The sequence below is a fragment of the Melanotaenia boesemani genome, chromosome 1, assembly GCF_017639745.1.
Source record: "Melanotaenia boesemani isolate fMelBoe1 chromosome 1, fMelBoe1.pri, whole genome shotgun sequence".
Lineage (NCBI taxonomy): Eukaryota > Metazoa > Chordata > Actinopteri > Atheriniformes > Melanotaeniidae > Melanotaenia > Melanotaenia boesemani.
Genome location: NC_055682.1, coordinates 37,776,290 through 37,792,771, shown reverse-complemented (window position 1 = coordinate 37,792,771; position 16,482 = coordinate 37,776,290). Strand labels below are relative to the sequence as shown.

General features: G+C 38.8%; 1 protein-coding gene across 1 annotated transcript in view; it reads right to left on the bottom strand.

The window, feature by feature from the left end:
- Positions 1-15,449, bottom strand: part of si:ch211-186j3.6 (neural-cadherin) — a 384,844-nt gene extending 369,395 nt beyond the window's left edge. Inside the window, exon 1 of the mRNA XM_041985518.1 lies at positions 14,220-15,449. Within this exon, the coding sequence (XP_041841452.1) occupies positions 14,220-15,282 (1,063 nt within the window). The 5' untranslated portion in view covers positions 15,283-15,449. The remainder of the gene's footprint in view (positions 1-14,219) is intronic.
- Positions 15,450-16,482: the final 1,033 nt, after the last annotated feature.

Sequence of the window (16,482 nt, the reverse complement as noted above, 5' to 3'; positions counted from 1 at the left end):
TATGCTGATGGGTGCTTTTGCAGGTTTCTGCATTTGCCTCAAACCTGCTTCAGAGCATTTTCTCATCTGCATCTGTGACTGGTGGGATGATTTTCAACACGCACGTGCATGTGTGTGAGTGTTTGAGCAATGGTGTGTGGAAAGGGGTTAGAAGACATATTCAGACACTGTCTATTGATCTGTTTGACAGTCTCCTCATGTCTTTTACACACCGCGGGATTGCACAATCACTCACATTGATAGCATGAGCCACACCAAGAGAGAGAGGGAGAGAAATGGGTGTCCCTAAGATGTGATGCTAAAAGGAATAAATGAAGAAAAGGTGAATAAAGCAGGCATAAATATTCACGACTGAGGCAAGCAGCTAATGACATAGGAAGAATGAGGATGGGCAAGACCTGGAAGAAAATTGTGGGATTGTGATGAGAACCAGCTGGTGTTGAGAGTTGGAGAGTTAGCACAGAAAGATAGGGGAGGTTGCTTAACACAACTAGGGGTGAAGAAAAAAAAAAAAAGACCGGTGGGACTATGGTTAAAAAAAAGGGAGGAAAAAGTAAATCAGTCAGGATATATGTGCCGTTTGGTGAGTTAGAATACACAGAAGGAAGAGTGTTGCCATAATCCATGTGCCAACACAAGATGGAAAGAGAACAATTCCCAGTGAGGTAAGAAAAAGGAATACAAGAAAAAAATGTGTATGCCTCCTTAAGATAGAAAAATGAGAAAGAGAAGAAATAAGAGGGAAGAAGAGCAAAAGGGAGCTCTCTTGTGTGTTCAGCATATTAGAGGAGGTGCTGCAGGGACAGTGGTTCAACAGGAGGGGTTTATTTCACACGCACACACACGCACACTCCCTTGAACATACTTGTTAGATCCAGACACACATGTGTTGACCCTCCCACACACTATCAATTACAAACAGGCACAAACTTGTACACACACTCATGCACACATGCAGACATTAATTGATCCCGCTGCAGCAAAAACTGGCAGAAAGGCAAGACAAGAGGAGGCTACCTTGTGGCTTCTACCCACACAGAAATAAATAGGCTACTCTCGCCACATTACAGCAATGCACACGTCAATTAGGGAGCAGCTGCAGAGGCAACATGACTTAAGCATGGCAGTCGACCTCCTCTAGGAGCAGGAGGCGTGCGAGAAAGAGGTTGTCTACATATTACCACCCAATTTCTTAAAATGTTGACGTTTTATTTGTATAAATATTTCTGAGAGCAGCTACGGGCTTATGGCTAAACCTGCAATCTTGTTTTAAAAATGGTTAAATCTGTCACGTGGCCTTGTTGAGAGACAAAAATAATAATTTAAAAATGATAAATCCATCATGATTATGCAACGGCCAAAATCTCTTGATGCACTTTTGTGCTTAGTTGATTTAAATGAGATATTTTAAAGGAAGAACCATCTCATCCTTTACTGGATTTGCTTCAACTAATGAGAATTCAGAATAAAAACCAAGTCTCATTAATGAGCAGCAGAATAAAAACCAAGTCTCATTAATGAGTAGCAGAGAATGTTTGCAAAGCAACCTTGAAGTTTTCCTATTTGCAGTAAAAGAAGAATACATGAGCCAAATAATGATGACATCAATGACACTCCACCTGATGAATAGAAAATTTAGATGACTCAACAGTTCTGAATGGCAAAGAAAGGATGCCTCCACTGCAGGAACGCATGGAGCTTTTTTCTTTCCAGTGCAATTAAATCTTTGCATAAATGCCAGGGAAAGCCCTTCATTAAGTTGAGGAAATACCCTCTATAGCCAGGCTGTCATGAGTTTATTAAAACAGTTATTTCAGATTTATTGTGTAGCATGAATTACGCTTTAGTTGACAATAGAGAAAATTTTAAAAGCAGCTTTTCAAACAGCTAATTTAGCATTTTTATCAGTGGTGGGAGCGGATGCTTTTGGTATTGGAGGGCATTATAAAATATTATTCATAAGGCTGCAATTTTTACTACTTAATAATTCTATAAAAGTTTACATTTTACTCTTTTTTTTTCATCAAAACGACCGAGCTTTATCTTTTAACCTTTGTGTTTACAGTTGCTGTATTTGTCAGTTTTTATTTGCCAATTGATCATTTTTTTTAATTCTCATTGCCAGTGTTGAAAAACACTTAATTCACTAGGAATTGAACTGCTGACACCATGCTTATGAAGTACAGGAAACAGAATACAATCCACTATCTGAATCCCAACAAACACACACATTAATCTCAACATACCATAGTAATTAACGGGACATTTTCAGTTGAATTTCGCCTTTGTTGTTGTGAGTCAGCATTTCTTGGAATCAAATCTTTATCTAACAAAAAACAGTATTAAGTCTAGAGCAAATCAACGGTTGCTTTGTATGAACCTCTAATCAAGGTTTGTTTATCCAAAACAAAAGCTCTCATTGTTATTCCATAGTTATTTAGATTTAATCACATTGTAGAACTGAGTCAGGGGCGAAAAACACAGCTGAGAAAAGCTGACAATCCCATTAACCTATGGATTTCATCCTTAACTTTAGATATAAACAGTCATTAATCCTTACACCAGGAAAGGCGGTGATATATTGGAATTCATCTTCCAGTTTTCTCAAATCACCTAAGCACGATACGGGCAACCACTCTGTAAACAAAGAATAAAACCAGCACAGATTAGCTCTACCAATTACCCATTTTATAACAGCAAGGTTGGATGAGATCACAGCCAAGACATACATCCAAAAGATGTCAATTTTCACCAAATGGACCACAAAACATTAAAGATCCTAATGATGTTTTTTAAACTGATACCAAAGCTAAAGACAGTTAATAAAGAGACCAAAAATAGGAAGTCATTGTATGACCATGAGTTTATACCAAACACCTCCCAGCTGCTTTACAAGTTTAGCAGAGACAGTGAAGAGGTACAATGTTGAATTACTATTAAATTAATACATTAAAGGCTGTAATTATGTGGATTATAATGATGCCAACCACGCAGCCAACCAGAATTTCCCATAGCAGCAATGTTGAATCACTTAAACCTCTGAAATTACTGTGTGTATATCATAACACATTTTAGGGAACATTAAAACCGACCAGGTAATAATGTTAAAAAAAAAAAAAAGAAAAAAAAAAACTGTCAGAGGCTCTGTTGTTTTCAAGCCGGTAGACACTTCAATAACCCCTTAAAAATCCAGGAATATCAAACATTACAGAATTTTAATGCCACCGTTTCACAAACATGTTTTAATGTACTCGGTTTTGTCACGTTTCTACTAAAGTGGGGTTAAAAAAAAGTATTCTTCTAAACTCGGTTGCTCAAAGTGCAGATTGGTTGATTCGGAGAATTGGGACAGTGCTTGGCGCACCATGATGACGTATGTAGCCGATGAATCTGCACTTCAAAATGCGCAGACCTTGGCATAGCTATGGACTCTTTAAAGCTTGTAGTGTTGTAGCAATACACCACAAGGCCTTACTCATGTGGTACATCATATTAGTTGTTCTCTGTTTCATTCTCTGTGCTGTAACGGCTACCGTGTGGTTTTATTGCTGTGACCACACCCGTACCCTCGAAACAAGTCATTTATCGTTAAGGCCTTGGAAATACATCTCCTTAATCTGGCTGTCAGGACTATAAGCCTTCCCATCACAGCTCTCAGAAATAACATTGTATTTCATTACCATCTGGATCTTGTTCTCATTACAGCACCAGCTGAGCCAGATTATGTTTACCTGTGTTCTTCATACTGGTTTCCATGAGATGACAGTGCAACTTGGCACACCGATCTTAAAGCAATCAGGCTGCAATGATGAATGCCTCCATAAAAGTACAGTAGCCTTAATTGATGTGCTAATTCAATAAGTGCTTACAACGTGCATTATGTGATTGATGAGGATGGTTTCTTTGACTGTTCCATAGGATGAGTAGATGTTAGAATAGAAATGAGCCTTCAGTGGAGGGAATCCGTTTCTGTACTGCAGAGGAAATTTACTTTCATGCTCTTTGACTTTGTGAAGTTTTAGGTGAGGATATGTGAATGTAAACTTGTATATGTATATTTGCAGTAAGGTGTTGTGATTCCTTCCTGATGGTGAGCAAGCAATTCTTGGTTCTAAATTTGATGATCCATTTCCACCAGTTGATAAAAACTGTTACCTATTTAGTGAGGTATCCAAGCCCAGTGTCAACAGAACCAAAAGAAAAAAGAAAAGAAAAAGAAAAAGAAATTTTGTCCAATCTAGTGATTTGGTTCACAGTCTTAAACGTTTAAGACTGTAAGATCGCAATATAACCCTCGGGTGTTATGTTAAGCAGCCAACCATAATCAATGACGATGTAAACTCGAAGCATGTGTTTTATGTGGACAATTTGTGGACATTAATCACAGTGGCTCTAATGTTCAAAGCCTAGTGGAACCCCTGTGCTCTTTTTGACCCCAGGTTGGGAACCACTGGTCTAGCGGACTATTAGGTGCGAATATGACTATTTAAATAAATACTTTTTAATGCCTTTTTCAGATAAAAATCAAGCTAATATGTCCAAGTTTTTTATAGAAAATGGATGAATGTTTGTAAGACATGAGTAAAATCAGCCATCGACTCCATGGCTGGGGATTTCTGATTTGAATCTACAGAGCGCCACCTACAGTCCCAGAAAGGTGAGATCAGCCAGCTCATGTTGTTCGAGTAAAATGGAGGGAGAATAAATTTTGAGGAAAGGTTTAAAGTAGCACTACATAACTTTCTGACCTTAAAAAAAAATAATTCTGGCCTGTTTTGATAGCACAGGTAGATTCATCATGTACACTACCGTTCAAAAGTTTGGGGTCACTTTGTCATGGGATTCAATAGGGAAGTGACCCCAAACTTTTGAACGGTAGTGTACATTTCTACATTGCAATATAGATGAATTCCACTGTACAGCACTGTGTCAACCACCAACAAATGGACATCAACACACTGGGTGGTTGAATACACACTTTTGCTGATTCAGCAAAGAAATCCAGGAGGATATTAACAGAGGAAAAGAGAAAAAGAAAGAAAGAAAGAAATATGATATGCGTCAACATCAGACTGACTTCATCTGACTGGAAAGACCTCAGAGGAGCAAAGATGGCTGACTTTGCATAGATTTAAAGAAACGGATTCAGTTTGTTTAAAGACATTGTTTCGTCCAGTCCATAAATTCCAGAGAGGTCCGTTTTAGGCAGCTGCTTTGCAATTTTGAATAAAAACAACTGAGTTTTTTAACTCAACAGAAGCTGATACCATATTTTGAAGAGAAATGGCTTATAACAACAGCCATGTCAATCAAAAGTTAAATAATTGTGAAAAGTCCTAAAAATAATTTTATAGAAGCCACTGGCCAGGCGAAAACGATGGCTGGGATAAAGGATTATTCTCAAAGACAGACTTGCAGCAGTTTTCTTTCAATGGGTGTCAGTCTTTTTAGAAACGAGCAGAATAAAGTGCTTTAAACTATAATACTAGTTTCAACAGCAAATAGTTTTAAAGGTTAGAAGTTTAAATACTTACACTTGCAATACACAATGAAAAGCTTTTAGATTTTTAGCGTTTTTAGAGGTTCAGCATTGATGGATTGCAGGTCACAGAGGAATGGGGCTGCAAGCCTGACTCAAATCACTTTCAATGTGATTAAACCACAGCTCTTCACACTGAATTGTGCTGCCCTCAACTTGACACGAGGATGAACAGAACTGTCTTATCCTGACAGTGTTGTCAGCTGTGGTGACAAATTAAGGTTTTTGTAGTTCTTCCTTTTCTCTTTATTTTGTACCTACATCCTAAAATGTGATGGATTAACTTTACAGGTCAAGCTGATACTGTCTGTAGAAAATATGCTGTGCATTTGATTTTGAAGGCAAATTGTGTTGGGTAGTGACAACAATAAATACATAAATAACTGAGAAGGTACTCTTCTGCTATCACAGTAGAAATTATGCAAAATCTCTCTGGGTAGAGCAAGAGTGACAAGTCTATTAAAAAAAAGTCACTTCTGAATGTTTATCTTCAGTAAAACCAGTAAGACTGGTGAGGGTGAGAACAGGAAATGAGATTATAATAAGACTTAAGAAAGTATAACAGACACTTTGGTATAATTATCAAATACAATATCTTTTCCCTCAGTTGACCAGGATGTCCAGCTCTGTCAGCTCTTAAACCTTCAGTTCTTGTGGTTACTTATACTTGACCTGACGTTTTCCATTTAGCTCCTTTTCTCCTGTCAGCGTTTGAGCTTTAACTTCAACTTCATTTAGTGAAGGCAGTCGTTTCAAATGTTCATATGCTTCGACACAAAGAACAAAAGTTTGGCATTGTTTACTTTACTGTCTTCATCTTAGATTTCTGTTGCCATACAAATACATTTTAAAATCTCAGGCCATGTTATTTGTCTTGTCTTGTAGAATCTGGTCAGTAAAATTTAAATATTTTAATCAGCAATTGTTTAATCACTTAACGTTACCAAACATCTTATTTCCCCCTCTGTGCTGGCAGCAAAAACATATTGTAACTTCCTCTCTGCCATTCAAACAGACAATGATAAAAGCTTGCAATTCCTCAGAACATATGACAGTATAAGAAACTGGGGACTGGGATATTCTCAAACAGCAGGTGTTAAACCACTGCTGAAAGACAGGGTGACTAATCTGAGTGGAAGCTGAGGAAACTCAAAGTGACTGTTTCTCTCTGCACAAACCATCAGAGACGCAGAAAATATGAATATATCTTGAGAACTATAGAAAAAACAAGTGGGATGAAAACAGTTGCAGTGAAACCAAGAAATCAGGTTTTATATTGTCAAACTTTCATTGTTGTTTGAGAACAATAGACAAAAAGAAACACAAGTATTTTATACTTATTTACAAAAATATGTTTGCTGTTAGTATATGTTGTTTCCACATTTATGGCTGTCCTCGTGTGTGTGTGTGTGTGTGTGTGTGTGTGGTTTAAAATTAAAGGAAATCTGTGCAGATCAACCAGCAGTTGTCTCGATTAAAACCAGCTGTTTCTCTTCATTTATCCAAAGCCGATGCTCCAACTTTCAGTCTGCACAGTTGTTTCAGAGATGAGCCCTGTTGTAATCGTAAGACTGATTCTCTTTTAATATCCTGGATAAACATTGTCTAAGAGTAATGGGGATGACTTAAAAGATACCAACAGAAATAAGAGTCATGCTGCACATGCAGTGACTGATCAATCCCTGCAGCAACAAACTCAAGTGTTTCCTGGATTTAGCCTAAGTGGAATTTATAAATTGAATTAAAGTAAATGAAATTACTAACAGCTAAAATCACTAGTCTGCTAATGCTCCGACAGATTATTGCCATCTAACTGCTATGTTAAATGGAAGTAGGTAAAAACTTACACTTCCTTTTTTCTGGCTTGGTACCTGGCAACAGTCAAACATGAAAAGTGTCTTGCAGCAGAGCTTCCTGCTGCTAAACCACAAAAGAAGAAATATTGGACTGAATAGTCTTCATGTTCAGTACAAATCACGCTGTGCCTCTTCTATGAAAATTTAATTAAAATTTTGGTTTCGTTAGTTTGAAAAAAACCCTCACAGTAGATTATATTATATATACAGGTGTAAAATAACCTGTGTTTTTTTTTTCATATTTAACATACCCTTAGAGCTGCTGGTGCAAAGGAAGATATAATGGACAATAATACACAACCTCTACAAAACATACTGATCAAACCACATTGTCTTCAGTCAGAGGCTTCTTCAGCTTTCCTTCACTTTTTCTTTTTTTTTTTACTAGAACAGCAAACTTGCCACAGAGTTCGACATTATGTTCATTAGCTCAGGGCTACTCATTTTTGGTCCTACAAGAGCCGTAGTCCTGTAGGTTTTCAATGTTTCCCTGCTCTAACATGCCTGATTCAAATTAATGGGTCATTGTGCAGAATTCCATGGACTACTGGATCCATTTAATTTGAGTCAGGTGTGTTGGAGCAGGGAAACATTGAAAACTCGCTGTTTTCAATGTTCTCAGAGTGTGGCCTTCATAGGGAATTGAGGAGCTCTACATTAGGTAAAGGGTTTTCATTCCTGAACTTTTATCTACTTGATTCAGAATTAATTTCAATATAACAGATGGTTCCACCTTAATTGAGACAGAAGTGGGAAATAAAATATGATTTAGGTGTGCAAGGCATGTGTCTACTTCAAAAGGGGAAGCCTTGAAGACAGAAGAAGGACCTCTGTGTGACTAACTAAATTAATCATTTAACTAATTAACCAAATGAATCACTTCATTCATTATTGTGCCAACAGGAGTTACCACAGATAAAGAACAGCCTCATATTGGCTGTTTCAGAGGGGGAGGAACAGCCTTTGGGGAAAATTAATGGGGCTCTTGCTTGATGTTCTTACAGCAGTTGGCACGGTATTAAATGACTAGTGAAAATGAAAGGATTGTTATATCAAACTCAAATCCTGTGCATTAAAACATGTTTATGTTGGGACAATAAAAAAGTAGAGTGGTATTATCCTGTTTGAAAGGAAAAGCAGCTGTGCATTAAAAGGAATTCGTGGAAAAACCTGTGGAAAGCTGGCTTTTTGTCATGACATAGACTTTTATTCATGCCCTGTAGATTTACTCTAATCTCAGCCATGTCATAACTACAAAAACCAAAAGACAAAGAGCAATCACAAATCACAGAATCTGTTTTGTTTGCTAACTCACAATGTGGGTAATGCATGAAGGCAGACACAAACAGTCCACCACAGACCCAGACAGGAAGAAGTTATCACAGATCCTGACACATCACACTTTCAGCATCACACACACGCTTTTATCCTTCCAAGAATCATGTCAGAAGCCTTCTCTCCTACAGTCTTTCACTGTGCCTCCACTCCTACTAAATCCCTGAAGTGAGAGTGAAAATAAAAACAAAAAAGAAAGAGAGCATGTGGAAAGAGACAGGGAGAAAGTGCGACACATACAGACAGAGAAAATGAGATGGGATTACAGGGATAATGGGAGCAGATGGAGGGAGGTCAAGTCTCCAGCAGGACTCTCCACTCTGCACGGATTAAAAGACTTCAACCAAGCCACCAACAACCAAATCGTTGCTGCGTTCCTCACTCTTGAGACAACAAGCTGAGTGTGACTCGCCCCCCACCGCCCACTGTTAAGCCCGAAAATAAAAACTTGCTGGCTTTTAGCAAGACACAGTAAACAGTTAGGTCATGGAAAAGCATTTTATCCCAGTACCCCTCTCCTCAAACCAGACTCACAAAAGGTTAAGCTTTTAGTCTTTTTTCTCTTTTAAAGCCATTCATTTAGTAAACATTTAAGCTGATCCTCCTTTTAAAATTCAGTGTTAACCTGCATCCCGTTAAAGTAAAACACATCAAAATTCAAATACAGATGCAGCCAGGGCCAAGATTGAATAAATAACCTCAGCAAGTGCTGGTCAGAGGGGATTTGGCCAGATAAGAACAATATGTGGTGTGTCTCTAATCTTGAAACGCACTAAGCCATTTCACACCTCACATACACACACACTCTCACACACACACACACACACACACACACACACACACTTTATATTATTAGTTGTTTTTTATCTTAAAATCATTCTGAGATCACAAACAATAACAGCTTCCACTTACCTAATTAAACTGGATGAGGTAGCACAGCAATATTTAACACTCTGGTACAGAAAGTGGCAGCAAAGTTGGTAATATCATAATATTACTATTATAGAAACTGGTAGAACTTTTGACAGAAAACATTGGCTTTGTGCCTGGTTATGCTCTCACAGTGCAAATAAAAAATAAAAATGTTAGCTAACTTGGCTAATTAGTAAGCTAGCCAACAAAGTTTGGTGAAAATAGTGTTGAAACTGGTGTTCAGCTGGTGGTGTTGCAGACACGCTAACTAAAGAAATACACTTTAGACTGTGTCTATGCTAATGATCTGCACTGCAGCTGATACAATGGTTCCTTTTTTTGGGAGAGAGATTTATTAAATATTTACTAGATAGTTATGAACAGTGAATAGCAGCAGTGTAAGCTGACAATACAATAAAGGTTAAAAAAAACTATGAAAGAATGATGTCACAACATTTAAATGAATAAAGTTATAAAGAAATATTATTTGCTTTATAGTCTCAGAATTAAAACGTTGATTTTTCATAGGAAATGTTTTAATGAAGAGGTCACCAGGTAGTAGATTAATAGAACAGCTCTTAAACAAAACAACCGATAAACTTGGCAAATCAGTTTGACCTCCTCTACCGCTGCATGGACTTCACTTGTAAATCCCATTTTCTGTGTCAGCAAAGACTTTTCATAGTTTCTAAATATGGCATCAGCTCTAAATGCCACTTCAAGATGGCCGTAAAAGACCAGTGTTTCCCCTCCCACCGTCCCCAGTATAAGGTCACGGTAATTTATTTTGATCTCCTTTTCGCCAAGTTACAACAGAAGTAATTTCAGGTTCCCTTCCCTCTAGAGCAGGTTTATACTGTGTTCTTATATTAAAGGCTGAACAGTGTAATGTTATTTATCTGATTTACATGATGGCATGTCATAGTTGCTCTCTGTGTTTCCCTGAGTTCTGCTCGCATGACATGTGCACGCACACACAAGTGATCACATTTCCATCAGAGGAATAGATCGTGCACGTTTGGAAACATGTCAGCTAGCTGAAAATCAGACAAAAAGATAGAAAGACGATTAGTATTTCTAATTCTCTGTTCACTGAGAACTTCATGGGACGCACACAGCTGAACAAACTGAATCTAATGGCTTCAAATGGATTCAATATTCTTTATAGGTTTTAATGTCAACACATTATCTGAGGTCTGAACGTTGAAAAAGTTTTTTTTTTTTTACTTTTTTTTGTCCTGAGTATTTTTTTATTACAGCATTTAGGTCATTTACATTAACTTTGTGATTCGGAAAAGCAATGCGATTTCACAGCTGCTGTCACATGATGTTCAAATAATTTTGGCATTATCAGATGCGTCATATTCACACTGTAATGGATAGGTTACCTCTTACAGCAACAAAGTTCATGAAGACCTGGTTCAGTAGAGCTGATGTTAAGGTTGAAGATTTACATTCTGTTTATTAAGCCTGTATATAAGCCACTCATATGAAACTGAAAATCAGACTATTAGTGTGTATTGTTGCAGAGATCTATTCATGATAGCCTGATGGATCATGGATGGATGGATGTTGGGTCAGCGTCCTCAACCCCTTTTTGCTCAAGTACACAAATTATAAGAATGGGTAAATTTTACAATACATGTTTTATATAATGCTTATTTCATTGCTAAATGATATGGTTGACTGCCCTTCTGTGGTTCAGAGATGGAACCAATGACAGAAACTGCTTGTTATAACTGAAAAGCAACACAGGAATATAAATCACGAATCTGGTTATAATAAGTTATATTTTGCAAAAGCTATTAACTTTCTATTTTAGTTAGATATTGGACATTAATTTATATTTTTCCTTATTTTTGCTTTGCTGTAACTTGGTACTGGCTGTCATTTTGGATGTTGCACTATCTTGTGACACTGCCATTACTGAGGCAGCAAGTCCTAATTGTTTTGTAACTGTCGACGTGGACAGTAGCATGAATATCTGGACTGACGAATGTTAGACAGTGGTCTACAGTTATTATATAGAGATCTCAGTTATTCTGTTTTTCATATTATTCAGACATCAGTGCTTTAATTTCGCTGTCAGAAACTGCTTTGGTTAACTGACAATCCTCACTGGAACACAAATCAGCTTGTTAGTGACAAAACGTTGGTAAAGAAATAGTTTCAAACTTTGCAAACGTTAATTCTCTATTCAGTCAGATATTTGACATAGTTTAGTTATACCAAGTTTAGGCTGCAGGACATTGTGTACCTGATCCCCTTGTGTTACTCACTAAATTATTTTTATTTTCTGGTCGTTGCCCTGATAAGAGCAAATAATGTTACATTTCACATTATCTCCCATATTAGACATTAACACTCAGCAACACTGCAGCCCCTTGGCTCTTAGTCTGTTAGCATTTATTAGCAAAACAAATGTTACCAGCTGCGTCACATTAAGCTGGCCAACTACATGGATACATAGAATTTAATGTCAGATTGACAACTGTTCAACAACTGTTGACAACTAATTCCTCTAGTTTTAAAAAAAAAAATATTTTTTAATCACAAATTACAAAATTATTAAAAGTATCATTATTGGTATTATTTTAATGTGCAATTTAACATGAACACTTTTGCAAGGCACATACTTATTAGGGGCTGGGTCACCCCAAATATCTGATCCCTGTATCGCCCCTGCATGGCAACCAATATCCTGCAACTTTATCCAAAAACGATTTTTTTTTTCTGTTTATTTATTCCTGTTAATATGTAAAGAAAATATACTTATGTCATCTGTGAGAAAATACTAACAGCTCCCCCTTCTGATAAGAGTCTTGGAGGACCGCTATTTTGATATTAAAATGAAGTACAGATATTTTCCTGATCAGTAAAATTGTGTTTTTTAAAAAAAGGTTGTTGTGACAAAAAGGCAACGCTGCATGTTGTTAGGGGCAGTGCAATATCAGTGTGTACAAGAAGGTTCAGCTTCTCTTCTGCTTCAGGATAGCTCACATTACCAAGACCAATAGTTCACATTGATTGGGTCACTCCTCCATTCAAGCATTGTTAACTGGAACAAGTATATTATAGTGTAGCTATTCACACACACATGAACAGTGAGCAGATACCTCGGTAGTAGTGCAAACTCAGTGTGTTTTTCAGACTCAGACTTCCTCTGGATGATGCATTGTGCTTTTGCACTCTATATTGAAGTCTTCCGTGTTCAGCGTCACAGTCAATTAGCCCAGTGTTTCATCCCATTACACAAGCATTTATTAATGTGAATGTAGCTGCGCATTAGCTTTGTCTCTCTGCTCTTACCGTGGATGAGCAGGTGATAATTAACCTGCTGGTATGATGACCGTGGCGCGAGTTGCTTTCCCCCTGACGTCCCAGCATCTGTTGCTGCAGCAGCAGACAAATTCACATTTCCTTAATTTATCCAAACACACGATTCATCATCAGAGCGGATGAATGTCACTCAGTTTGACCCCAATTGTAAACACGCGGCACTTTGACACAGCTTACACTCAGCCACAGCAGGCTGGGATTTGTGTGATTTCATAATCTAAGTGTGCAACTCGCTGAGGGCGTGGGAGTGAAGGCACCTGGGACTGTCTAAAACTTGAATGCAGTATACCTCAATGGTTTGCCCAAAATAAACAGGGGGTACCCCAAGGGCTGCCTCTAATGCATGTCACCACAACAACCACACTTGGAGAAATTGATTACAGTAAGTTTCCTCACACAAAGACAATAACCCAGTGACCCTCAACCAACTTTAACCAAGATTCTAACTGAGCCCAGGATGCTTGACTATCAATCCCATACCTAGTAAGTTTTCTGTCTTTATTACCATGGCAAGCGTAAATTGCTCAGTGGAATCAAAGCAAGGTCCAAAGACAACCAAAGCCAACAGATACAAGTCTTGCAGACATAAGTAAATGAATGAATGAATGAATGAATGAATGAATGAATGAATAAATAAATAAATAAATAAATAAATAAATAAATAAATAAATAAATGAATGAATGAATGAATGAATGAATGAATGAATGAATGAATGAATGAAGGAAGGAAGGAAGGAAGGAAGGACGGAAGGAAGGAAGGAAGGAAGGAAGAGGTAAACTGTAGCAGCATTCATCCATGATGAATATGACACATTCATTCAAGTAAACTGGTCTTAGTTCAGTTATTTAATCTCAAATGAGTGAATGAATTTTTCACTGGTACAAAATAACAGTTGAATGTCTGATTTCAACATAATTTTTTGTCTCGTCGTGCGTATTTACGCGTGAAATCAACACAAAGCGAAAACATTCATCCAAATGACAAAGAAAAATCGTTGCAGAATTGAGAAGCTACATGCAAGAGTTTTATTATTATAATTATTATGGTTTTGGACAATTTAGCGCACGCCATCAATGCGCATTCCAACCGTCATGCTCTGTTACTGTCTCTCTCTGTCACACACACCACACACACACTCTCTCTCTCTCTCTTTTTCTCACACACACACACACACACACTGTCTCATTCAAACACCAGCTCGCTGCACTTATTTACGTGTGTTTTGACATTTGCTCACCTCTTTTATCTTGCACTTTGACAGTGATCTCCACCAGAGGCTCTGTCTCTCGGTCCAGTCTCCGCAGTATAACTATATCTCCGTTGTCCCGACTTACGCTGACCGGTGAGCTCTCCACTTCGGGCTCCACCAGTTCAAACGTGGCTGACTGAAACTTCACCGGGTTTAAGTTCATCACCACTGAACCAATTCCAGCATCCTCGGACACACTGATGAAAACGGGGTTTTCTGATTCCTGTACTGATCTAGACATTCGTGTTTGTACATTAATTTGCGATTTTACTTTTTGTTTCTCCTGTTGAGGAGACACCGAGGACGCCACTGGCCATTGCCGTGGATTTATCTCCACGGTTACGCTTTGACTTGTGCGCGGAGGCCACCCGCGATCCCGCGCAAAAACTTCAAACTTAATCGGTTCATCCAAACCAAGGATGGAGTCTACAATAAGGATGTCACCGGTTTTGGGCACCGCGTAGAAACTCCCATTTTTGGGAAGGGCGAAGTAGATGAGCTCGGCGTTCTTGCCGCTGTCATCGTCCCGCGCCGTGAACGAGTAGACCGCTGTGCGGAGCGCAGTGGCATCATCCAGATTCAGTTTAACACCTGCACTGGAGAAGGTGGGCTGGTGGTCGTTAGTGTCCAGTACGTCCACCTGGATGGACGCTACTTCAGCTACGAGGGGAGATTCATCTCCCTCTTCCCAAGAGCGCCCCGCGCATTGCCCGCAACACAAACCCAGACCCAGTGCGTATTCCGCTCGCTCCTCTCGGTCCAAAACCCGTGAAGTCTTCAGTAAAACATGCCCTCGTTTGTGGTGCGCAAAGACATGGAAATTCTCGCTTCCCTCTCCCAGGAGTTTGAAGTGCGCTTCCACTGAGCCGAATTCCCCAGCACCGCACAACCTCTGCGAGTTCAGGCGTTTTAACGGGACGCTTAGACCGTTGACCCGAGAGCCCGGAGACGAGTTCTCAAATACATGTCCGTGAAAGAACGGCACCTGCTCCATTGTCCTGTTTCCAACTACGCAAGAAATCAAAATTGGTAAAAATGTGATCCAAATCATGACTTGATAAATATTTGGCTCCGCTGTTTTAAAGCGCCGGTACCTCTCCAAAATCCATTTGTGCGCCTTTTCCTTGGGAATAATTTTCCTCTCTTCCGCTTTGATCCAAAACTTTAATAAATTAGAACACGTATATTCGTTGGCACCATACTTCAATTCGACGCAGGAGAACTTTATGCGTATTGCTTGTGCGTCCTTCTCCCCTATTCCCCTCCGTCTGCTGTCTCACCAGCAGCGCTGGTCTGTCTGTGCGCGTACCAGGGATTCATCTCGAGTGCGCGCTTAACTCCGTTTCCGTTCTCTCTCTCTTTCAGAGCGATCGCAGACTGGCATCACGCTTAATCTGTGAGCTGCTTGCGAACAGTGTACAGCTTTACACAAATATACTCCCTTTAAGATCGAACACACACACACACACACACACACACACATATATATATATATATATATAATTAATAGGAAATAAAAAATTTTGCAACTTGAACCGGTTGCTTTACGCATGGACGATGGATCTCTAAAGGATGCTTTGTGAAAATGAACTTTGCAGCAAAACCAGCAGCAATTTTAATCAACTTGTGCTCACATGCATAAACACACAGAATGACACAATCATCAGCGTCTCAGTAGGATCCTCAGGGAAACAACCCGACCTCCCCTTTCTCGGTGATCAATGCCCACTCTTGCACATCCAGATCCATCACTCCTCTTTCCAATAACACGTCAGCCCACTGGATTAAAATAATGTAAAAATCAATCTTCTTGAAACGCCTCCAGAGGGCGAAGAGAATAAAAGGCTTACAGCTTCAGGAAATGGCGTAGTGACTCCAGGGCTGTGTTTCTGGCACAGCTAAGTGCCCCTTTTGAGCGTTTTCTTTAGTTATCCTGTCTTATTTGGGAGCATTTGGGTTTTGTGAAAGTTGCAGGAAGGTTTTAAACTAATTAAAAATAGTCTTGACTTTAATATAAACTGACATGTTATTGTTTTGTTGACTCAGGTTTCTCTCTCATATTGCCTTTCTGTCACATGTACACTTACTTCAATACCAAATCAACCTAGCGTTTGTTCCTACAAATCTGAGACTATTTGTGGGTACAAGGCATGCTGCTTGGTCACTGTCTAGTCTGCATCCGTCTGCTGTGTGCTTTCCTGCTGTTTGAACTCCTTACTGCAACCTGTGCATTTTTAAAAGTTTAACATCA